Here is a 25,873-nt window from a genome sequence, read left to right as displayed (position 1 = left end):
TAATAATAAAGACCAAAACGATAAAAATAAGTGAATCATATAAAAATTAGACAAAAATATTAAAAACTATTAAAAACTTCAAGATATCTTAATATTTAATTTTACATTTTAAATTATATCTAAATATCTTAATGTACATCTATTCAGCTTAAATATCAAATAACCGCCATCGTGCTGGTGTATGTCACGTGCACATCACGTGCCAAATATATCTGCTTTATCCTTCACGTTACAAATTTTAGTGTCAAAACTTCATTCTACCAATGATCGGCGCAGAACCCTTTGAATTACTAACGATCTGGGCTCTGATTGGCCAAAACCAAAAAGAAAAAGATATGAAAAATATTTGTTAACTTCCCCCTCATTCTTTTTTAATGACTTAAAATACGTAGTCCGTAAAAGAAACAGCGAATTTATCAACTTTTAAAGCACCAAAGAGAGAGAATTGAGAGTGTTACATCAGACATACCAATTTTTACTAACAATAACTGGTAGAGAGTTAAGTTAGTCTTTATTACTTTACTAATTAAACAACACCAGTAACGTAAATATGAATTGGAATGAAATGACCAACTTTCTCTCTAATTTGTAATTTTGTTATTGTCATCTCTTTGTTTAATAGAGAGAGATTCACGACGCTTAAGAGAATTTATTGTAGAATAATACTAACAGCAAAGGAAGGACAGTTCTTCTTCTATTATAATTCTTGTCAACTGGAGATTGAGTATCGAATATACGCATTGAATCCATATTGAACTGTGAAATACACTTAATAACAATACAGATAACAAGAACATGAGATGGTAATAATAATAATAATAAGGCTATCTTAGATGAAGCAATAATAATACATATAAATATCTTTATGGTTGGTCATCTCTTTTTGAAAATTATTCGGTTATCTGTAGTTTCCCTTGTTTTTTCTTAATTAGATAATTAGATGATCACAGAGTTAATACATTTATATATATATATATATATTTGATTGCTATACTTCAGCTGAGAATTCAATTATAGTATCATTTATTATAACAGATAATTAACGGGTACTTTTTATTTGCAAGTATTTTTTTTTCTGATTCATTCCGATAAATAATAGCGATTTCATTTAGAGTTTATTATAATTAACTCTAATTTTAAATCAAGTATATATTCATTCTATCCGGTTAATTTGATTCATATATTTCTTAATAATCTCAATATTAAAAGAATTTCAAATTTTTATTATACTAAGAGAGCATATAATATAAGAGGGGCTAGAAAAATAAAAAAAATTAAAAATTTAAAAAAATAAAGAAAGTCATTTTTGAGTGATTACAAATATTATATTATTAAAAAACTCTCCCATCTCATAAATAAAGAGAGTACATAAAATAAAAAAAGAAAATATAGTTAGATAGCTTAAATTCTAATATATTTTATTGCTTTCACATATCTTTTCTTTTGAATTCAATTTAAATATAAGTTTGACGATCGCTCCACGTTGTCTAAATAACATAAAACACTATCAGGAAAGCAAAAAAACATAACAACACGAAAAATGGCAATTGTAGCCATAAAGAATGCTATAAAAGCAGTTATATCTTCTAAATCGAATGATGATCAACAGTCTCCTTTATTAAATGATTCTAGAAATAATAGTACGTATGGTTCCAATTCTCATGATTTAGAACAACATATTGTTCAAGCTAGCGATAAATCTATTTCATCCCACGATGATCATAATGCATCATTAACACATAATATATTTAGTTCAATAGACCCTAGAGTCATTAGTGATCTTATTATTGGTTTAAGTGATGGGTTAACTGTCCCCTTTGCTTTAACCGCAGGTTTATCCTCACTAGGAGATTCTAAGTTAGTCATCACTGGTGGGTTCGCAGAATTGATTTCTGGTGCTATATCGATGGGTTTAGGTGGTTATCTGGGGGCTAAGAGTGAAATGGATTATTATAAATCAGAAGTTAAGATAGAGAGGAAGAAATTCTTTGAAGATACAACTATAGTGAATCATGAAGTTGAGGATATTTTATTAAATATTAACCCTAATTTTAGTGAAGAAACCATTGTATCATTTATAAAGGATCTTCAAAATGATCCAGAATTAATGTTGGAATTCTTAATTAAATATGGAAGAAACCTTGACGAACCTGCAGAGAATAGACAATTAATAAGTGCTGTAACAATTGGTGGTGGTTATTTATTGGGTGGGTTCGTACCTTTATTCCCTTATTTCTTTGTAGATAGTGTAGGCACAGGTGTTCTTTATTCTACAATCTTAATGGCCATCACATTATTTATATTCGGTTATTCTAAAGCACAATTATCAATGGGTGAAACTGCTACACCATATAAGAAGACAATCGAAGGTGTAGAGATGATGGCAGTTGGTGGTATTGCAGCAGGGGCAGCTTGGTATTTTGTCAAATTATTAGGTTAAAGAAATTATACATGAAATGATATTATATATACTAATATGCATAAGCATTTTATTTTTTAAGAAGAAAATGAAAATTACCAACAACAAGAAAGATATAAAATAGAACATCCTTGGAGATTGCACATATAAAGATTGGTATCTACCTTTATAGTGCAAATTTATCACCTTGCTTCGTCATTCATTGAATATGTGAATGATGACGACTAACCAATTTTCATCTACCAAATATAATGAATGAGAAACACATAAATTTTATCGGTACAACTCTATCTATAATGCTGCCTCTGGTATAGATTAATGTAATGATAGTCGTTAGACATACTTTTGGGTAATGTTGCATTAATTTATTCACTTAAAAAGTCATCATAATCAAAGCGAACAAAGGTATCCCTTTTCTTTAAATTTTAATAATACTACTCATATGAGGACTAATTTTATAAAATTTTAACATGTCATATATATATATGTAATTTTATTCTCTTATTATACAGATATGTTTGTTTAGTTATACATTTTTTTATCATACAGTTAAATATTATATATATTAATTGTTGTTGTTATTAATTATTAGGCTTCAAATGGTATTCATAATACATCATCCGAATAGGACTTGGAGAAATAGCAAAATAAGGCTGGGGGTATTGTACTGGAGAATTTTCAGGATAAGTTAAAGGGGTTGAAACATAAAAAAAAGTAGATTGACATCGAAACAAAGTGTATCTTTTTATCTCAAATTGACGATACCACTAACTAATAAATGTAGCTTCAACAATAGAAGTACCCTTTTCACCTCTAAATTCGGCTTGTTGACAATATTGATACAAGTATGGCTTTATATTGGCAATACTTTCTGCAGCCTTTCTAATTGCACTTGGTAGTTCTCCTAAGATATCAAATCTATTGACCATATTCATGTTTTTGATCTTCATCTTATCACCATTCATGAAATCGAACTTCACAGTGGTTGGATACTCCCAACCTGTTTCCTTGTCAACCTCGACTTGTTTATATCTGACAATTCTATCATTATCCACTTGAGAACCAATTGAAGTCAATTTATCACCTTCTGATATACTCCAAATGGAGACAGTAACACTACCATATTCTTCAGTTGTAATAAATTCCATTAAAGTCACAGTATAAGATTTACTCTTAAAACATAAGAAATTCCACATACGTGCAGCTTTATTTGGTAGAAGACCTTGAACGGCATCAATATAAACTACAGGAACTTTAACTAAGTTAATTTCTAACAAATCGTCACCTTTAGAGTATTCAATGTGACCCTCACAATAACCGTTTGGCATAAACATGTGTCTCATATATTTTTCGGAAGTTCTACCAGATCTCTTGATATTGGCCAATGTATCTTCTTTGAAATTGACTTCTTTATCTAAATAGTAACTACAACCACTTGGACTAATCATAAACCCATCACCTAAATATGCTTTCAAATGAATAATTAGGTCCTTCTTTGGAATTTCGATATCAATATCCAAATTGGCATAATATTTAGTGTTAGTCTTCTTCTTTGGATTTTTTGTGAATGCAATACTTGTCTTCTTACCCTTAGCACCCAAATAAACATAATGATCACTCTTACTAGCAGATTTAACAAATTCCATATCATTCAATTTATAAGACTCCCATATTTCAAAATCTTTAGCGACATCCTTCTTATGACTGAAAATTTTAAAGTTCAATTGGAAACCTCTGTAGAACCCACCAAGGACATGAGAATACAGTATTTGAACAAAACCAGATACACCACTATCAAGATCAGTGAAGTATAGAGTTTGAGTTTCAATTTTGGAATCCATTGATTTTTTAATTTTCAAAGCACTTGATTTTTCAAATCCATCCTTTGGAACTTTCCAAGAAAGATCTGATAATTTGTTAACGGTCTTATAATGACCTTGAGCTGGAGGGATAACCTCATAAATTGGAATGAAATTTGTGGAAGGCATATTAATTTTTCAAGTCAAAGAACTTTTTTGATCTTAAATCTGTGAATTACTTTAATTTGGGTAAAGGAAGTGTTTCAATTCCTTTATTGTCCTTTAATGATTTACTTTCTTTTTAACTGTTTACACAAGAAAAAGCTATGTAAATGAAATCAAATTCAGATTATATAACGAACAACCAAAAAAAAAAAAATAGTGAATGTAAGGATCAAGATCGAGATCAAAAACAACAACAAAAGGTGATATAACTGTTTACAATTATATATATATACGAAGAACACCGGAGGTTGGTGTTATATAAGAATATTATATAATAATGACAACAATTATACGGTCCATATATTCAACACTATCATTGGATCAACCCAGAGAGATCAGGCCGGGTATAATTGAATAATAACATCCCGAGATTGATGAACACAGAAAGAGGGGGGGTTAAAAGTTCAAGAGAGTTGGTGTGTCATTCTCATCATCGACAGTGGAGTTGTAAGCAAAGTATTAAGAATATCAAGTGATGTGGATGGTTGTACCACGAATCAGCATATTGTCAGTAACCAAATACGGTAACAATTCAGTTGTATTACCAATGTACGCAATTATGAGAGACCTTGTTGTAAATTACTTTAAACGTACATATTTTCTAAATAAGAGACCCAAAAAAAGGGTAAACAATTATATATAATTAGTTGTGTACATTTTGCCTTTTACAGTATCTTAATTGGGTTGTTCATTTATTCTACTTCTGCCCCTATCCATCTTTCTTGTATTAAACGCTATTCATCTGTTACAATAACTGCAGTTGCTTCTTCTACTGCTGTAGTTTTTCGTCTGGCAAACCATGAATATTGTAAATAATTTACAGTACTAAAACTTCGCAGTAAATGGAGAAAAAACTATAAACAAACAAACAAAAAATATGGTCAACTGACCCGAACGACTTCGCTGTTACAGTAACTTTACTTCATTAAGGTTTATTGTAATTTGAGAGAATTTCAACAAACCATTTACACAATTATTATTTTTTTCTTAAGAAGAGAAGACTGCAGATGGGAAATTAGAAAGATTTATTTTCTTTCTCATGTGACATGTCTTCGTCTTTCGATATAGTCTGAGCCACTTCCTAGTTGTCAAGAAAATTGATCAACTTATATTTATTAGCGTGTGCAATCGTAGAAACCCCCAGCACTTATTAGTTCAACTAAATTCGTATATCTATCTAGCTATAAAAGGGTTTCCAATAATCACAACAAATTCGTAGGCTTAATACTATTACATTATATATATATATATATACCGTAAATTGAAAACCAAAATATTATATTATTAAACCGGATAATAATATTGACAAACAGAACTTATACTTATATTTTGCATACTTTGCAGTGAAACCATAAACCGATTACGGGATGATACCTCTAATGTAGTCCATAAAATTGACAGTTTCTATTATCTAGACGCAGGACCCTTAAGTTACTGAACTAAACTTGGGTTTTGCCTATATACTTATCTCTCTCCATATATTTATATTATCCATACTGTCGAAGAAAAGAAAAACCGACAACGACTTGACGTACGTTTAGATCAACGATTCTTAAATGTAATATATCATTCTCTAAGAAAGTACTGAAGGAAAAAAATAAGTAAGACCCTTTTACGTCAATATTATAGAATGGAGAAAACTTATGGATATCGCTGTTTAACTACCATTTAGATTCTTTATATTTTCTGTATTTAATGAGACGTTCTCTCTCTCTCTATATGTACGCATTTAGATCGTTTCTATCTATTTTAAGAAGATAATGGAAATTGTAAATTACAACCAAGAGGCCCACTGGCATCAATCATGTAATTGCACTTGGTCATTTCGTAAACGTTTTCAATACCAAATGTCTCTGAACATTTCATAAAGACCTTTGCAGACCTTTGTGGGCCATTCCAACACTTATCACCATTAATATATTCAAAGACCAGTCCATTGTTAATCTTATCCAGATCATCAAAAAGATATGCTCTCTTACCAACAGTTTTATTATCATTATAAAGATGAGTAATGATATCATCATCACCATATTCAAGCTTAATGTGATCTGCAAATTTTGACAAATTAATATCATGATCCAAGTATATTTGATTCAGAGTACCAATATTAACAGCATTACCATTCATTTTGTCCTCAAATTGATGAATGGTACCTGGTGATAATGGATTTAGCTTAATAGAATACCTGTAATTATCAAGAACTTCAGAAATAGTACTACTTTCTTCATCCATCTTCTCTACCAACTCTGTAATTTGTCTCAACATTGCTTGGTCTTCTTTACTTAAGCCATTTTTCTCAACAGAAATACTCTCTTGTTCTAATATTTTGACCAATATACCATGTTCTGCCTCTTTCTCTCTTATAGATGATTCAATATCCGTAATTCTAACTTGATACACTTCAATTTGTTCTTTTAATGATTCCAAATCGGTACTCAAAGTACCATATGGAGAATTGTCATTACTATTACGTCCATTCTTCAAATAGCTTCCTTTACCTTGATTCAATGAATCATCATCGCTATCTTCGTCTTCACCATCCATCAACAATTTTGGGACATCTTCCTCAATTACATCTACAAGACGATTATATTCTTTAATAAACCTTGGTGGTAATTTATATTTCTCTGCATTGCCCAAATCTGTATATTTGGAAAGGTAATTCTTATAAGCATCGACCGCTGTCAATGTACCAACATCTTGAAAGTTAACATTGTAATTCTCAGAGATATCGTTCATTAAAGCAGAGAAACCCTTAATATAATCTCTTAAGGTCTCCATATAGTTTGCTTTCCCATCCACCATTGCCATAACGAACTTCGATTTCTTGATCACATAATCTGATGGAAATTCTGACTCCCTTTCCCAAAAAATGGTAGGCAATTCTTCATCAAAATATTGCAACAATTGCCCCAGTTGTTCTACATCAGTCATGGGGTCAGCAATTACTTTGGACATCTCTGGACGGCGCATTAGTTTATCAAATTCATCCATATTGTCATTAACTACACGATCATTTAATGATTCTGTATAGGAGAAGGATAAATCCTTTAAAATTTTAACTAATGCTTGGTATGCTCTACTTGTAGTCTCAATAGTCGCATATATTTCTTTAATTTCATTAGTCAAATAATTCAAATCTACTTTTTCAAAATTTAATAACAATGGATTATCAGTTTCAAGTCTCTCAAAGAAATAATCCTTGTTTTTCTTTAATAAAATTTTAATGTCCTCAAGTTCATCATTCAAGCTTTGAATATCTGTCTCTATAATTTGCTTTTCAGTTTCTGGTTCCTTATTTTCTTTATTTTCATCACCTAAAGCATTTGAAACCTTAAATTCTTTTAATAATTTGTTCAATTTAGTTTGACCATCCTTATAACCCTTTAATTCTGTCTCTGAAATTCTATCAAATACTGTAGAAAGCTCTCTACAAGTATTCTGATTCGTTCCAGATATATTTTCATCTGAACAATCACAACAGTCGCAGACACCATCACCAACTAAAGAACTTCTAATGTATCTAGACTTGAAACCATTATTTTGGCAATAGAATAATCTGGATTCAAGGGTATCCGAACATGCAGCAGTACCAGGTTCATCGGTTCCATCAGGGCAATCACATATACCATCATTTATCTGGCTGATATCAATTTGAATATTGCTATCCGATAAGCAGGACCATTTACCATCTTTATCAGATTTATATAACTGATAATCTTCGGGTGCAACACCTAAGATATCCTGGGCCTCAATTACACTTAATAGGGATAGAATCCAAAGTAATGAATATTTGGTTTTCATAGTCGAATCTAATTAGACTATACGCACTTCCCACGCACCTTTTTGAGAGAATTCTAATTCAATTCTTGACACATTTCAACTAAAAATAGGGTTACCCTTTCTATAATATTTTAAACACCCCCCAGATATACTCGTATTAAAACTATCCAGGACTCCCACGTTAACACTTTCTCCTTTAGTTTCTTCAACTTTGCCAAATGTCACTTTTTGATTTAAAAAATCACGTGATCCATCAGGGTAACACCATATTCTTTTTGAATTTTTTGTGTGTTTACATAATTACCCGATTAGGCGAAAATTGCCAATTTCGTTTGGCTGGTCTAACCAGGGTTTCTCTTGGTAAGAAAGAAATACTAGAAACCAGTGACTTTTTGGATAAACTTCATTTAAATAATAAACGAAGATGAGATGTTCTTTTTTTCCCATATTATATGTAACATCATTTAAAAAGAAGTAAAAATAGGTTGAGTCATCGAATATAAACATAAAATTATACTGTTTTTCCAAGTTTATCATTACTGTTATATTTAAATTAGTTCATTATTTTGAAAGATAATACAAAAAGGCTGATTAGCTCACAACACTATACATTTAGCTCCATACACACTTGTGATAACTTTGATAACAACAAAATAATAATAAATTTCCAGCGAATGTCATTATCCTTAAACTATAATAAGTCACATGAGAATTCATTGAATTTTCCTCTAACTATAGTATTACAGATATTTTCTTATTTGGACATTGATGAGTTAACTGAACTTTACGAGACCTGCCAATTTTTCCGAGTGCTAATACATAAGGCTAAACTTTCACCAGAATGTTCCACAATCGGTTTAAAAGAACAGCCAAAGTTAACCTGGGTAATAGAACATGAATTACAGTCAAATAAGTATAGGACTAAAAATATGGGGAATGTTGTTCTGTCGTATGTCAAAGCCATAAGAAAAGTGAATGACAAGATAAAAGACACAGAATATATTCAACAGGATATAAGTATAGGACAAAATCAAGGGTCTCCAACCTTATCAACATTATCTCGTTCTTCAGTAAATTCATTGTTTTCTGACGACGAATGGAACTTCTCGTTAGATGAATCGTTGCCATCACCAGTTATGAATGAAGAACCAATTTTACATAATATTGATAAGGTGAAAGATACTATGAAGGTAAAAGAGAAAGCATTATTATTTGAAAGATTGATGTCTCAGGAAAACGAAATTCAAATACCGAAGAATCCTAAGCAACTACAACAGGATGATGCCCTCTATGAGAGATTTAATGGATTACAAAACTTAATACTTCCCAAATCTAATAATAACAGAAATATTACTGATCAATATTTAATGAAGGTCAGAGAATCTGAAACAAAAAATACATATATTCCAAAGAAAACTTTAAAAAACGATAAAGAACCATTTCCAAAAACGAGTTATAATAATAATAATATTAATAATAAACATAATTTTTCACAAAAATATCAACAACACTTAGAGTCAATGAACAAACCAACTAGGATAGATTCAAGCTCAAAGTATGCCCCAGTAAAGCCTATTAAACAGGGTAAGAATATCAAGAATCTGTACGAAAATAAAATTATTAACCAATAGATATAGTAATTCCATATATCTGATATATAGTTTTTCTATAATCCTCTTAAAGTTATAAAGTTAATATATTATGTGAAATGATTAATTATTTTTCGCGAACACTGCTTATTTGTCCTTATTTATCCTTTTCCTGTTGTTTCTTTATTATCGCCTATTATCGTTCTCGGTCGTATTGGTTTTTTTCTCCCTTAAGATAAAATGACACAAATTAATATTTAACAAAATTTTACTAACTTTTTTTTAAAAATGATATCCTAACTACAACAAAATAGCCAACAATAAAACAAACACCCATATATCAACACACATATATATAACCAAGAATGAGAACTGCGGAGGAACTTCGTAGAAGGAAAAATTCAAAACAAGTTATTTATTTTAATTTACTATTGTTAGGACCACCAGGGATTGGGAAACACACCTTTTTAGAAAATTTGGTCAATAATAACGTTGAATCTGAAGTAGTTCGGCTTAACTCAGAAAATAACGGTCATATTGTCCCCCATGGTCCCATATTTGAACGGTCTATTGTTAAAATTCGAAATGAATTAACGTCTTCAATCCTTTTAAATGTTACATCTTGTGATACCGTGAATCAACTCAACAATTCTTCCGCACCAAAACGGATAAGAGAGCATATCGAAGCCCAATACAATTCGTTCCTGAATGATGAATTCAAAGTATTAAGAAATCAAGAGTACAATAGGACATCAGATAAAAGACTTCACGCTTGCATTTTTTTTATCGATGGTAATGCAAAAGAGTTACAGATGCTTGAAATTGATATACTAAGTGAAATTTCGTCCTTAATCAATATTATATTAGTTATTGGTAAAGCTGACAGATTTAATGACGAAGAGGTAGATATCATAAAGAAAAGAGTAAACGTTGATATAAAAAATAATAATATTAAAGTCTTTGATTTTAATGACGATTTTTTAGATGACATATTTGAAGAAAGTGAACATAAGTTAATAAAGGACTTTCAACCCTTCGCTGTTATACTTGGAAATAAGTTGTCAGAAGATTCCAATGAGTTATATAGGGATAACATATGTTCTAAAATTATGGTGGATGACATAAGGTCATCAAATTTTTCATTTCTTAAAGGAATAATCTTAGGATCACATATTCAAGAACTTCAGTCCTCGACCAATAATTATATTTATGAAAAATTTAGAACGAGAAGGTTAATAGAAAAACAAAATGAAATTAACATAAAGAAAGACGTTAAAGAAGGGGATAGCATTGAGCCAACCAAGGAATTTAGCTCCTCACCTGCCTTATTTAGGGTTAACCCTTCGCCAACTGATATTGTTTTAACCCCAGATTGTGAGGTTGTTGTGGGGAAAGAACTTAATGAAAAAAATAGAATAATTGAGGCTTACCAAAAGAAAATAGATGATCTTGAGAAAATACTTCAAAACTCTAATGATTCTTCACCTACTACAAAAGTAACTCTGTGTGATCTTGAGAGAGCTATTTAAAATATATATATATATATATGTATATATTCAAATTCTTGTGAGCCTTCTAGCTTATTAAACCACAAGCTCAGCTTAGTTATAAAATTTATAAATCTATTCCTTTTTTCTTTTTTATAATGCTGATTGTAACCTACTGATCAACCAGAATCCCATAGTTTACTTTGTTGGGTGAGGTTGTCTCAGTCGTTCCACCTTACAGCATATTATATTTTTCTACGGCTCCCACAGACAATTCGTGAAATTGTAGTAAAAGCGATCTTCAGAAAAATTACATAATTGAAAATGATAGCGATGACTTACATAGATTTTCTATTTATTTGTCATTTAAATATGAAACATTAACTTTGTATTAAAAGATAAACAACTAATCGATTAAGAAAGAGTTTTGAATCAAAATTTTGGAACCTTCATCTAAAGAATAAACATCTACAATTCTGTCAATGATAGAACTTTGAAGGCAAAACAGTTCATATTTTCCTTCTTTCTTTTTTTTGATAAATTAATGAGATGCATACTGAAACAAATGGTAACATAGATCATACATGGAATGAAGTAATGAAAGACACACCCAAAGGAGATATGATTACTAATGATACAAATGAAAGTCTCTTAGCAATCCAAAAAATAGCACACAAGGAGGTAGGAGAAAACTCTGAAATGGATATATCTGGATCAGATAAATTAACATCAAATATTGTCCACAGCTCCATTAACAATATTCAAGTCGATGATAATGAGATCCAAGTTCAGAATAGCCAAAAGTTTCCACCAGAGAGTTTTATACCTGAAAATCAGTCATCTCCGCACGTACGAACTCCAAGATTAAATAAACTACGGAACTTCTTCAAAGATAATAGAAGCCCTACTAAAAGGAATAGTCCCACTAAAGCAAAGGAAAAGAAAAAGAAAATTTCAATTCAAATAAATAATACTCCTTCAACCAGTGAACTTATATCTAATGTGAGTAGTGAAAACAATTTAGATACCCAAAATGTCCCAACAGAACTAGGCAAACAAGTTTCTCAGTTCCATAGTGACGACAAAACTGATATAGGAAACATTTTGGACGATTTTGATAACTCACCTCCAGATACACCAGAATCACAGAGAGTGCTTCCTGAGTCGAATTTGAAAGAAATTAAAGACCTTATTGCGTCAAACGTTAATGGACTAGAAACCAAATCTTTAGCATCTATAGAGACTCAACAATTAAGCGATAATATCAATGAAAATTTGGACATTACTACCCAACCTATTGAATCTATAGGGACATTAGATACTTCGAATAAAGTGTTACGAAGAAATAGTGGAGGGGAGACTTTTACAAGGGTTAGTATGCATCGAAATCAGCAGATGAATTTCAAAATAACTCAAGACAATCAAGAAGTTACGCAGGATACGAGATCACTAGAGAGTATTGCAAACAATAACCTTAGTATGCTACTTGAGGATGTAACAAATGATGACGCGAATATTTCAAACCATTGGCAATTCAAAAAGGACTCGAATGGCGAAGAATTAGAAACTTATGACCAAACAACACAATTAATAAATGCACAAACTCAGAAAGTCACCAATAACAACAATACGACAATATCAGATAGTTATTCTAACCCAAAACACGAACCATTAATGTCTACACAAGCTGATGTTATGAGCGCATCAAAAGATATGGCTTTAATAAATACTACCTTAGCCTCTAAATTCCAAGATACATCCAATATATCCACATCCTCTGTAGAAATCAATAATAGGACGACAGACTTTCACAGTGATTTATCAAAAACAGAATTACACTCGAATGCTGTAATATCTAACGGTATGATTGACTCTCCATCAAACCCTGGCAATAATTCAGATGTTATTAACAGATCAAATCTTGAACAGATTCCTGAACTTTCAGAAAACAGTTCACCCACCAAGATAAACCAAGAAATAAACGGTGTTGAACCTTTAGAAAAGTCGTTATCTTTCATAGGTTCACCTAAATTGGAATCTGACTCTAGGGAAAAAAGATATTTGAAGGTTTCTTGTGAAAGGGATTCGTCACCACTAATCGAGAGACCGGCTGTAGCTCAGAGTCTTGATTCTGATAGGAGCAACGTTATTATGAGTGACGTTGAAATAACTCAAGAATTACCAGAGGTTCCAGAAATATCAGACCACGATTTGGATGATTCCCAAAGTATTGTAATTGGAAGGAAGAAAACCAAAATATTTATTCCATCTTTACAATTGAGCGAAGAAAATGAACATTCTCAAGAACAATTAGCCAAACGAGAGAATTCTAAGAGAGAATATCCTAATGTGAAGAGAGACTCTGATGATAGACTACTTACAAAAGAGGACATTGTCTTTGAAAATGCTGTCTGGTGTCAATATGTAAATTTCCATTATTACCCTGGGGTAATCCAGAACAAAGATTCTGCCACAAATAAATATGATATTATATTTGACAGCGATCGTTATAGCGCAGATCAAGAACAAATTTATTATCTCGATGTTATAGTCGGAGATGTTGTAAGATATAAAACCCACAGATACACAATTGAAGCACTAGAGTGCCAGAAACCTGACCCTTCAATCATTAGATGTATTCGTGGTTATGATACGGTGTACCTTAAGAAAAAGGATGGTCCATCACATTCCAGTGAGCCTATAATTATCCCTATGTCATGGATCCAACTCGATTTGGATGACTGGACTACAAGGAAAAGAATGCTACTAGTACCTGTTCCGAAAGGAGGCCAACCTACCATTGTACCTAAAACTGCAAAAAATAAGAAACGTACTACCAGGGTCGGAAATAAAGGATCACCTAGAAAGAGAAAAAGGGTAAATTATAAAGAGGAGTCCGATGACGAAATTAAAATGACTGACCAAAACTCTGAAAATGTCAACTTCAATGAGAGTTTTGACTATATAACAGACGAAGAAGGGATAGAAACGGTAATTGGTGATGAAGTACATTCATTAGTAAAAATGACCGATAGTACAACATCTGAAATAATGACAAAATCTTCAATTTTCGACAGTATAATACACACGAAAGCCATCGATCCTGCCCAAAAAATAAAAGGTAACACAAATATTATCATGAAGAATAGCACTAACGACGTTTCCAAAATATTTGAAGGGTCACTCTTTGTTTTTACTGGCTTCAGAGAGGTAGGCTATGAATTAAAAGACACGATTATTAGATATGGGGGTGATGTAATTGATACAGGGTTTTCTGATCTTTTTTTGTTCTCAACCAAAAAGAAACGAAGTAACATTCAAGAATTCAGCTTAGAAATGAAGTGGAAAAATAATAATACAGACCTTCCAAATTATCGATTTGCATGTGTTATAGCTGATAGGTACCTTAGAAGTTCAAAATATCTGGAAACGTTAGCTCTCAGATGGCCAACTTTGCAACGTAAATTTATCGATGAATGTATTTTTGCAAACAAGATTGATGACAATATAGTACATCGCTATCTACTACCTTCTGGGGAGAGTTCAAGACTAGATGATATACCTCTCTCTTCATTCATAAAATCAAGTAACATTTTCCAATTTCTAACAAAATATCTGAAAGGTGAAACATTAGATCAACAATGCGAGCTTTCAGGTAAACTAATGAGTGAGTTTGTGGTCATTATCTGTAAGGATTCTAATTTGACAGATTTTGCAAAATTTGTATTTGCATGTTTTGGGGTGAAAAAATTATTCCAAATTCCGAATACAGGTTGTTTAAAGTCTACTAATGAAAGTTTTAATGAAATACACTCAATTGTGAAAGGTATTGAGAAGGAAAGCCTAAAGATACTCTTTTACCTTAACAACAGCCAAGACGAAATTCGAACGTCAAAATCTATAAATGACATTCAACACGATATAGATACCGGATTTTCTGATATTAGAGAATGTTACGTCAAAGATCGGGAATGGCTCATTCAAACAATTATAAATGAAGATACAGGACTATCTTAAATATTATACTATTTTTTCTTATAATATCTATATCTATATATATGTAAATGGATAATTCTATAATGGATAAAAAAATATCCTAATTGTTAAATATGGCAAAGTTAAGATATGTAGCTAATAATTATTATTATTATTATTTTTGTTATCATTAAGTGGATATATGCAGAGTAATGTTACAATATATTAGGTTGAGAATTTTAAGAAGCAATATGAAATTTTGACAAAATTGTCTCGTTAATTTTGAGAGTCAAAATTTTTTCTAAAGAAGCAAAATCGTTTATCATCTTAGTTAATAAACTATATTCGATATGCGATTCAATTATACTTGCAAATAAACATTTTGCAATAATCGCATACTTTAGCGACAAATGGTATCTAATGGCGAAACTTTGCTTCTTCCCGTCCACTTCAGGATGATTATTCTGTAAGAAAGATCCATCCATATTTTGATCTACTGGAAATTCCATACTGTTTACACCATTTAAATTATCATTGTTGCTGGATTTATTCATTTTTTCGTTCGATAATTTTCCAAAGTCAAATAAAGTTTTGGAACTTTGTGAATGTTCGAACAAAAACTCATTATTGGTTTGGTCGGTCATATTTAGGAAAGAGGCGTCGTTAAATGAATGAACAATGACGTCGTTAATGATCTCAGAAATTCTAACAACGTTCACCATTTTAGAAGTTGTTTTATTAGCCATGGTTGTCTGTTCGCCAAATCCATCAATAGATAGATTCAGCTCTTCAAATCTTTTAAATTCTTTAGGATAAATTGCAGCTAATTTTGGAACTAAAATCTGTGACGCTAGTTTATCTAATTCATGAAAAATTGAGAGAAGTTTGAAATTAGGAGTTTCTTCAAAGTCTAGAATGAATTTAATAATAACCAAAAAATTATAATAAATTCCTTTAAAATTGAAAATGGAAAATAATTCCTCATCCAGTTCTACATGATTAGTTACACTATCGAAAACCGACAATCTTGAAATATTTTGAATTGAAAAATTTAAAGCCACTAAGAAATCGGTTAGTAATGTAGATGAACCACCTTTCAAAAGATTTAAATTTTCCGAATTTAAGAATGAATCATATATGGTATTGATATTACTGGTGGAAATATTTATTTTTGAATTTGAAGAAACGACTTCAAAAAACTGCATTACCATCAAACAATTTTTTAATAGGATACCATCTAAAACCAAAGTTTCTGAGTCTACTACCATATCATGACTTAAATCATTAGGATTATCTATTGTTCTATCATAGTTAGTAATATTCTTATTAGTTAATTTGTAACCATTAGTATTCAACTTCAAATGAGGTAAGTTTAGTTCTAATTTTTTGGTGTCTATCCTTGTCAAAAAGATATGGAATGAAGAGGATTTTCTTGTGTTATATTCGTAATATAACATTGAACCTGCCAAATCTTCAGGGATTGCATGCAGACCTCTTTCATTAAATGAGAAACTATGATAAAAAAATATGAATGGAACAGAGTTTTGTTTCTCAATTGGGGGTGTCATTTCACTAACCCTATTAACATTTGTATTGTCTGTGGTTAACAATGAATGCGATAGCCATTTATTTTCTCTATCTGGGATACATAACTGTTCGATTTCCTTCTCAAGTAGAAACGTGTTGGATTCAATGTGGTAAAAAATCTTCAAGTATTGACAATATCTATAGATCAGCAGAACACATCTAATCTTAGTTTCGAATAAGATATATTCAGATTGAGACCTAAATTTAAATCTTTGATTGCTAGAACTGGAATAACCGACGTAGACTAATTTTAAAACATTCTTTTTAATGATTGAACATACTGCAGATACCTGTCTTTTAACTATTTGATCATTCATGTGATGCGATTCGTCAGCAAAGAAACCAAAAATGATGTTTAGAATTAAAACTTGAATTAACCATGTATTTTGGGTCGGATCAGAAGAGGTTTTATCTTCACTTGTATTTAATTTAACTCTTTCAACCTGACAATCTCTCTTTTTACATTCCAGATAAACTTGGATAGCTCTTCTACTAATTTCAAACAAATTCAATGTGTTATGATTATAACCATTCTTAAACAAAGAACCAAATGTAGCCATCAACAATGGCAAACAAACAGATCTGGCAGCAAATAAACTACTCTTTTGACGCTTTAATTTGTTAACTTGGTCCATAGTTAATGACTCATCTTCCTGGAGGTATTTTTGGAAAGATATAAAATCCAGACGTAATACACTTGGATGAATAAATGGATAATGCCTTAAGAAATGAGTTTCAAATACCATCAAGTAAGTATTCATTTCATTAACACTTGGAAGGGTTAATGGATCTGATTTCGTTGAAGATTGAAGACTGAAAGTTACTTGAGTCTTGTCATCCCAATGGATAGTATAATAATCTAATACCTGGTAACAATAATCACGAATAGTTTCTGTGAATAAAGTACATGTAATTGGTTCACGTTCTGATTGATCTAATCCATTTGAAGTAGCAGGTTCGGTAGCATTGGAGATACTAGCAACATTTAGACTATCCAAACCATAAAACGTATAACCATTATCCTCAAGGATATCCATAGGAGGACCAATAATCCTATTACCCGAGGGATCATCATGTAGATTTTTTATTATACTCAGTGGGTCACTTAGAGTAGTATTACTACTGGTGGTTCTACTACCATCAGTACCATCTGCCAAATTTGTAAAATCTGAGAAAATATTGTTTGAATCGATTAAACTCATATTATCATTAGCGTTTATATTCATAAATTCTGTTGCATTAGTATAAATTGGATCCTGCTCAAGAGGATCCCTTGGTGGAACCGGTGTACTAATTGACATGAGAATATCAATAACATCTCTTGGAGATCCATTACCAATGGCGTTCACGTTTTCATCATCTGGATTTTGATTCATTGAACTTATAGAGCTTCTATGTTGCAATACTGCCAAAGGATCTGTTGGTCCCATGGAGGTATCTTCCATAGAAGGACCAGAGAGAGCAGATCCCAAAGCGAATGTGGGGGAGCGTACGGCTGAATTCAATGATCTAAAATTTAATTGTTGTGATGACCTAGAATTTATATCCTCCGATCTCGATTCAGATGTAGTATCAGAAGAAGAAGAAAATGAACCTTGAGTTGCAATATCGTTATTATTAATATAATCTACTGCATCAGTTAAACAAAACTCAGGTGGAACTTCCTGTATATTACTCAAGTTTGTAATTGGTGTTCCTATAGTATCATTCAAATTTAGTACATTAACATCATCATTTATTAAAGTTTGATTCCAAAATGATCTAAAATCGATTGGTAAAAGATCAGGTGTTGAAAATTGAACACGCTCATATTGATATTCATCGGTATTGAATAGAGGAGCAGCGTAATTTTCTGCAGATAAAGCACTAAAGGATGCTCTTCTTGCTAAAGGATGTGGTTTCATCTTTATAGATTTTTTATTTTTTTTGTTCTTATTTTTTTTACCTATCTGTTCAGTAGGGGAAGTAGCCGTACCTTGGTTTAAACTAGAACTTGCTATCTTATTATTATTATTATTATTATTATTATTATTATTATTGTTACTGTTGCTACTTGTTGAATTTCTTGAATTTTTCCTTCTATTTCTACAGCCAGTGGGAGTCAAATAACTAGGTTCTTTAAAAATTGGTCTTGAAGAAGAAGAATTGTTAGAAGATTGTCCTCCTGCAGTTGATGGAGGAAATAAAGAAAATGTATTTGTTGGAGAATTACTAAATGGTGTTGTCCTTGCTGTAATTTCAATAGCAAATGGCGAAGATAAAGTTGAAGTTGAATAAGAATCTGTTGAATTTGTCGAAGAAGAAGTTGGTCTCTCTGGTGATTCTAAAGTTACATTATTTAATAAACTTGTAACGATAGATTTCTTCCTTCCATTAGTTTCATTATTAGTATTATTATTAGCATTAATACTTTCATTACCAATTTGTTCACTTTTTCTTCTTTGATTTATTGATAATTTCCCAACAGATTTTGAATTTCTTCTTTTATCACTATCTTCAAATGAATTATCCGTTTTATTATTATTATTTACCACAATACTTTTCCTTTTAATGACTCTTTTTTTAATATTATCACCACAATTCCCACCATGAAGCTTTTGAGCATGTCTTAATAATAAATCTCTTCTACTAAATTTTTTATTGCAGATTCCACAATTATAAGGTTTTTCATTAGTATGAGATCTTTCATGTCTATCTAAATGTTCCTGTCTAGCAAAAGCTCTTGTGCAAATTTTACAAACAAAGAGTCTTGGTTTACCACTTGGAGTTACACCATTAAATCTTAAATTACCAGGTAAATATGTTAAACGTTTATTAATACGAGAATTCATATTATTACTGTCGGTTAAAGGTCCTTCAATATCATTTTCGTTGTTGGTAAAAATAATATTGTTTTCAATTTCAATATCTGTATCACTACTTTTCATAATGTAAATGTAAATGTCTGTTTTTAAAACTTTGTATATATAATATAGTAAGTGAGATATATATTTGTATATGTATAAGTATGACGGTATTGATATTATTAAAGTAATTATATTCCAAACGGATAAACCCAAAGAATAAGGATAATAATTAAAGAATACCTATTTTGATCCAATTTATACAAATATTGATATTTTTATTTATTTATCAATTATATACTGCTGTATCTATTTTAAAAAACAAAAACACGTCAATAATGAAAAAAACACAACAACTTTCTAGTTTTGATGATCTCTTGTCTTTCTACCTAGTTTTCTTCAACCAATTAAAGTTGAAATAGAAACAAAATTTAATATAATGGCGTGTGGTTGGTTCTTCCTTTGTTTGCATGTTTTTACCTTTAAATCAATGACTTTAAACTAAAAAAACGTTAAAAATTCATCATCCATTTACTGCAAAATAATACCTGAATTTAACGGATTTATATTAACGTGCATTAACAATAGCAAATTATAGTTTTAAGCCGTTCCACCGTTAGGTCAAAACAGCAGCAACAGAAGAAACGAGTGTAATATCATCTACTGTGCCATGCAATGCCATGCCTTGCCATACCGTTCTTTTACCTTTGTTTGTTAACCAGCCATTATATTAATTTGTGACTGTGTGTGACCGTGTGACTACCACCACTGCAATATTTTATTTGCTGCTGGGGGTTGCTTCATTATGCATAATTTATGCATCATTGTTTGGTGTACCGGTATTATTTGATATTTTGCGGGTGAATTGAACGTAATATGCTGCTCATAACTCCGATATCTTACATTTTACTCTCATATATCAATATCATAATCCGATATTTACATACATATATATCGGTATATTAGAGGAGGGAGAGGAGGAAAAAGGTACAGCCGTGCATTTATTTAATTGTCTTCATTAGATCCGGCATAACGGAGAACAGAAAAGGTTTATTTCATTTTTTTGAGTTTTGTGCAAGGGGCAGGCGAAGTTAGTATTGTTTGCTACCACGAGATATTGCGCTGTGTAGCTTGCATTGTTTTCACTATTAAATCTCCCTCTTTTCTTTGGCTGTTTTTTCACATGTACTTGGGCGGTTATTGGCAGTATATATTACATTCTGATTGGTTGTTACATATTACACTACACATATATACACATATATATATATATACACACGTATCTATAATACAACACCAAAACCAAAAGTTAATTTAATAGGTCTCACATAGTAATTCTCAAAGTTGTTACGGACACGATCCTCTTCGCCAACTGGAATACCACTCCATGCGACTTGGACTTTAGTCTCATGATATTCCTTTGATTCATGGAATGTCATTTGTAAAGTAGACCAAACTTTTGTTGGCCATTCACTTAAACGCCACTTGAAAGTCAGCGATTTATCTGAGTTTGCTTCAATCAATTCACTCGCAATATTTCCATCAAATAATTCAAATTGATCACCGACGACTAATTTCTTAGAATTAGAATCTTTACTCTTGGTAACACGTACACTACCTCTGGTGAACGCCATGATACGGTCCTTATCTATAAATGTAGAGTATATCTCTGTGGCAGGGACAATAAAAGATGGTTCCAAATGGATCGTAGTACGGTTTGCATCGCCACTATTAGTAGTTGTAACTGCACTCGTTGTAGTTGACGTGGTTTGTTTTTTTACATCCTTTGGTACGCTGCTAGTAGTAGTACTTACAGTAGTACTGGAAGTTGGGATCTGTTGCTGATTAGCCTTTGTGAATTGCGAATTCACTTGATTTTCTGGTACTTGAATATCATTACCTTGTGCAGCTAATAAATCTTTACCAAATTGTTGAAAGATATCTCTCATTTGAGGTAATAATTTTTCTCTAATGATAGGTTTCACCTCATTCAATTCACTGGTCTCCTTATAGATAGAAATATCAAATTGATATTCCTCACGCTCACTATCAAATGAAATCTCAGGTATACTTATACTACCTTCCAATTCATGACTATTAACATGTCCTTCAAACAATACTACCATTTGTAAATCGAATAAAGAAATGACTTTACCCTTACGTTGACTAACTTCACAATCACCTTCAAACGAAGATATATTCTTAATCTTGACATATTGAGTAGTTGAAGATGATGCATCATTGGTCTCTAAACCAATTAATTTACTTTCAAAATATTCACGGGCCCATCTCATACAATTCTTATCGACCCAATGCCAATTGTTAGGGTTCTGTACAGCCATAGTTATATGATTTTCTTTGGCTCGTTTTTGTTTATTGAAATTACTTACTAAACTCATTCATATGCTTACGCCTATGCCTATACTTATAATATTTATATGGATGCCAGTTCCTCCTTTTTTCTTTCAGTCTCACTTTTTTTTCCATTTCATTTTATTTCCGTGAAGGCGTCTAGCGAATATTATAGAATATCATAGAACAATAAATTTATGCTATTAATATTTATTATGCTTTTATTTATATCTATATCTATATCTATATATTTTCTATCAAATGTTTTTATTAGACTATATGAAATCCGATAAGTTTGTCATTGTCATGGATGGTAACCCACCACCTAAGAAATCCAACATCATATGCATACCACCACCACCGCTATATTCATCAACATCTTGTGGTAATACTTGTGATAAACCTTCTAAGAACCAAACTTTATCCTTTAATTTTGTAGTGAATCCTCTTAACAATTTATAATAACTTCTCATTATTCTCATTGCATTTAAATCACCGGTCATTAACAATGCTAAAAAGGTCTTATCTAATAATGCTGGAAATGAAAAGATTCTTAAAATGAAATCAGAATCATCGATTTCATGATGTAATTTATCCAAATATACTAAAGTAATCAAATATGGTGAATCTATATCAACAGGATATAAATCTGCAATGGATTCATCAAAACAGACAAGCTCAGAAATCGTACCATCTTCTTTATTAATTACATCTCCTAAATCACTTAAATCGACTGAAATTAAATCGTGGAAACGAGAATTCTCACTTAGTGGCCATACAGCGGTCAAGATCGTAGCAGCACCTTTCACATGGAAGATCCATGCTGACGAAGCCATGGTATTTTGTGATCCAGCTGGTGCGCTTGACGCATTGGCTAAGGAATCCATAATTAAAATTAATGCACTTGCCACTAATGCGTCTGTATTTTCTTCAGATATCTCAAGAACTGCTTCTCTCAATAATCTTAATGCGTCTAATCTATGCGACGAGACATATTGTTCTAAACCAGGCTCAGTTCTAGATAAATGAGTAGCACTGAATGCCAACAATGAATGCATTAAGAATGGATAATTGAATGCCAACTCAGGAACGTCCTTGGACCAGACTTCGGGAACAGACATCGTCGTAATTGAAGAACACACTTCGGTACAATAATGATGAAATAATTTCATATCCACTAGATTTAAATTTGCCTTAGTTGATAATTGCAACAATTTAGCAACACCTGTCATCGGTTCTTCTAAATTTTTCTCAACAATCACCGACTTGTGAGTCATAGAACCATTTGTTGAGTCAATAGATTTATTCTTTTGATGATTGGACATATCTCTTCTCATCAATCCACTAGATGGGGAAGAATTTCCAGTTAAGGTACCTTCTATACCTGCCTTTATGATAGGGCTCAATTGTGAAATCATTGGTAAAGGTACATTATGTTGAATATCGTTGGGTGTTCCAACCAAATGTGCTAAATTACTTGGTGAATTTATTGATTTATCTTTACTTCCAATGCTATCTTGATCTATGGATTCCTTCTTGACTCGTTCTTGTTCTTGCATATCGGCTAGGATCGCCTCTGCAGTACTTGCTTTTGAACTATGAGATACCACACCCATATCTGCACGATCATCATCATTATTAATTCCTGGAATAATACTGGTGTTATTGTTATTAGTTGTGGTAGGAGGTGTTTGAATACTACTTCCTTTCCCATTATTAAATTTTAAACCTAATAATTCTTGGAAATCATATGCAATGCCACCGATACCAGCAGTAGGCAGATTTCCCAATGTCTTTAAATTTAATCCCATCTTACTCAATTGAGATAAGGATTCTTCTTGCAAGGATAAAGGAATATCATTCCCTGAATGATTTGCAGTTAATGCTGCTGTTGATTGTTGTTGCAATTGCTGTTGTATCTGTGATGGTATTATACTTTGATCTATTGTAGAACCTAATGGATTAGACAGTTCTTGTGCGTGTGCCTGAGCTTGCATCTCTTGCAATTGTGATTGATCCTGTTGCAACAATTGTTGTAGTAATTGTCTTTGCTGCAATTGCAATTGTTGATGTTGTACTTGCAATTGTTGATCATGTTGTAATTGTAACTGTTGGTGTTGTTGTAATTGTAACTGTTGATGAAGTTGATATTGTAATTGTTGTTGTGCATTTGATGAGCCTCCAGCAAACATCTTCGGAGATGCCATAGCATTTAAATTAGTTAAATTATTAGCAATAGCAGATAATGACGAGTGCCCCAAAAAACCCATACTACCATTTGCACTTCCTGAGCCTGCAGTTGCGTTATTTATCGATGGTACGTTTGGTGTTATACCATTTGCAGCACCATCAGTTGTAGCGCTGTTATTACTATTACTATTATTGTTCATAACTGGATTTTGCGATATTGTTGGTTGATCGCTTTCATTACGTGAGCTCAAACCAGGTATACCTATCCCTGGAGATAAAGGCAAAGAATTATCTAAATCATAATGAGTGTTTCCATTTGGTAACTGATGGTTCATCATTGTATTTGTGACATTCGCATTATTACTGTTATTATTTGAATTATTTCCATTACCAAGGTTCAATAACCCAGACAATTGTTGTAAAGTTGGAGAACCACCTTGTGCTAAGGTTGAGGCAATCAGAGATGGAATCATTCCACCCCCACTGTTGTTGTTAGTACCACCACTTCCGCCATTAGGAGACATCATTGATGACATGATCCCCGGAAAATGAGTTGCTGCAGCTGCCATTAATTGTTCTGTATTTGAATTACCAATGCCACCTTTTGCCAACAACGATACCAAACCGCCCAGCGGTCCAGCATTCGGGATTTCCCCATTTCCATTTTCATTGGTGGATCCCATTTTCTTCTTACCCTTAATCGTCTTACCCTTAATGGTTGCCGTCTTTGTAGTTCCTTTCGGTTTAGTGATTTTCTTTGCTCTAGGTGCCTTTTTCTCTTTAACTGTTTTCTTCCCCATCAATTCAGTATCTGGTTGTAACGTTCCATCTGGTAACTTTCTCATATATTTAATAATTTTAGCCTTCCCTTTAGTTGCTGCTGCTGTGGTTGAGGTAGCAGCAGCATCCACACTATTACTATTACTATTATTATTATTATTATTATTATTATTGATGAAATTCTTAATAGCCGTCGCCGTCGCCGTACTACCACCATTAGATATGGTGTTTTCATTTGTTGAAGAAGAAGCGGCAGATGTCGGTCTACTAATATGCGAGGGATCATTATCATCGAACTCCAAAGGTTTATAAACACAATTCAAATTCATATTAAGACATTTTGTACAATATGGTTTTCCTTCATCGCACTTCACACGACGTCTTTTACAATTCAAACAACCGTTTTTCGACTTATTATGAAACTTTCTCTTTCCTGTGGATGTCTTGCTTACTTTTTTCCCATCGACCTCTATCAATTCCACAACTTTCTCACGACGAGCAGATGCATGAGATTTGTGAGGGTCCATCGGTGCCGATGAGGTTGCAGAAGCAGAATCTCCAAAACTTATCATGACGGAATTTCTTTCGAATTGTTTACAATGAATAAAAGGAAGATATTCTTGTGGATCAGCTCTCTGTTTTTGGTACTCTAACGATGCTTGACCAAAAATAAATTGCAGTAATAGTAGCAATATATATCTAGATATATATATATATATTTGGTTAACTAGCAATATAGCTTGGCTTGCCTTGGGGAAGGATAAAAATGACAAAAAATTGTTGTGATGTATGCCAACAATTCAAACCGAACCAAACCAAAAAGGATGCGAATCTACCAAAACAA

At 31.9% G+C, this 25,873-nt stretch overlaps 9 protein-coding genes across 9 annotated transcripts; 4 read left to right on the top strand and 5 right to left on the bottom strand.

The window, feature by feature from the left end:
- Nucleotides 1-1,540: 1,540 nt before the first annotated feature.
- On the top strand, nucleotides 1,541-2,440 carry CCC1 (Ccc1p; the record flags this gene model as incomplete). The annotated part of the gene is made up of 1 exon (XM_041550934.1): nucleotides 1,541-2,440. One exon carries the CDS (start codon nucleotides 1,541-1,543, stop codon nucleotides 2,438-2,440), a length of 900 nt encoding a protein of 299 aa, XP_041406868.1.
- Nucleotides 2,441-3,186: 746 nt separating this feature from the next.
- Nucleotides 3,187-4,407, bottom strand: KABA2_05S06622 (uncharacterized protein; the record flags this gene model as incomplete). The annotated part of the gene is made up of 1 exon (XM_041550933.1): nucleotides 3,187-4,407. The coding sequence occupies one exon, from the start codon at nucleotides 4,405-4,407 to the stop codon at nucleotides 3,187-3,189; it is 1,221 nt and encodes a 406-aa protein (XP_041406867.1).
- Nucleotides 4,408-6,192: 1,785 nt separating this feature from the next.
- GTB1 (Gtb1p) lies at nucleotides 6,193-8,247 on the bottom strand (the record flags this gene model as incomplete). The annotated part of the gene is made up of 1 exon (XM_041550932.1): nucleotides 6,193-8,247. The coding sequence occupies one exon, from the start codon at nucleotides 8,245-8,247 to the stop codon at nucleotides 6,193-6,195; it is 2,055 nt and encodes a 684-aa protein (XP_041406866.1).
- Nucleotides 8,248-8,900: 653 nt separating this feature from the next.
- MFB1 (Mfb1p) lies at nucleotides 8,901-9,857 on the top strand (the record flags this gene model as incomplete). The annotated part of the gene is made up of 1 exon (XM_041550931.1): nucleotides 8,901-9,857. One exon carries the CDS (start codon nucleotides 8,901-8,903, stop codon nucleotides 9,855-9,857), a length of 957 nt encoding a protein of 318 aa, XP_041406865.1.
- A 323-nt stretch (nucleotides 9,858-10,180) lies between these two features.
- Nucleotides 10,181-11,344, top strand: SPR28 (septin SPR28; the record flags this gene model as incomplete). The annotated part of the gene is made up of 1 exon (XM_041550930.1): nucleotides 10,181-11,344. One exon carries the CDS (start codon nucleotides 10,181-10,183, stop codon nucleotides 11,342-11,344), a length of 1,164 nt encoding a protein of 387 aa, XP_041406864.1.
- A 507-nt stretch (nucleotides 11,345-11,851) lies between these two features.
- RAD9 (chromatin-binding protein RAD9) lies at nucleotides 11,852-15,319 on the top strand (the record flags this gene model as incomplete). Its single annotated transcript, XM_041550929.1, has 1 exon — nucleotides 11,852-15,319. The coding sequence occupies one exon, from the start codon at nucleotides 11,852-11,854 to the stop codon at nucleotides 15,317-15,319; it is 3,468 nt and encodes a 1,155-aa protein (XP_041406863.1).
- A 197-nt stretch (nucleotides 15,320-15,516) lies between these two features.
- ADR1 (DNA-binding transcription factor ADR1) lies at nucleotides 15,517-19,791 on the bottom strand (the record flags this gene model as incomplete). The annotated part of the gene is made up of 1 exon (XM_041550928.1): nucleotides 15,517-19,791. One exon carries the CDS (start codon nucleotides 19,789-19,791, stop codon nucleotides 15,517-15,519), a length of 4,275 nt encoding a protein of 1,424 aa, XP_041406862.1.
- Nucleotides 19,792-20,990: 1,199 nt separating this feature from the next.
- AHA1 (Aha1p) lies at nucleotides 20,991-22,049 on the bottom strand (the record flags this gene model as incomplete). Its single annotated transcript, XM_041550927.1, has 1 exon — nucleotides 20,991-22,049. One exon carries the CDS (start codon nucleotides 22,047-22,049, stop codon nucleotides 20,991-20,993), a length of 1,059 nt encoding a protein of 352 aa, XP_041406861.1.
- Nucleotides 22,050-22,334: 285 nt separating this feature from the next.
- Nucleotides 22,335-25,556, bottom strand: UPC2 (Upc2p; the record flags this gene model as incomplete). Its single annotated transcript, XM_041550926.1, has 1 exon — nucleotides 22,335-25,556. One exon carries the CDS (start codon nucleotides 25,554-25,556, stop codon nucleotides 22,335-22,337), a length of 3,222 nt encoding a protein of 1,073 aa, XP_041406860.1.
- Nucleotides 25,557-25,873: the final 317 nt, after the last annotated feature.

Source organism: Maudiozyma barnettii (assembly GCF_903064755.1).
Source record: "Maudiozyma barnettii strain CLIB 1767 genome assembly, contig: KABA2_05, whole genome shotgun sequence".
Lineage (NCBI taxonomy): Eukaryota > Fungi > Ascomycota > Saccharomycetes > Saccharomycetales > Saccharomycetaceae > Maudiozyma > Maudiozyma barnettii.
Note: the sequence above shows the minus strand (reverse complement) of the source record. Positions and strands in the feature narration are given on the sequence as shown.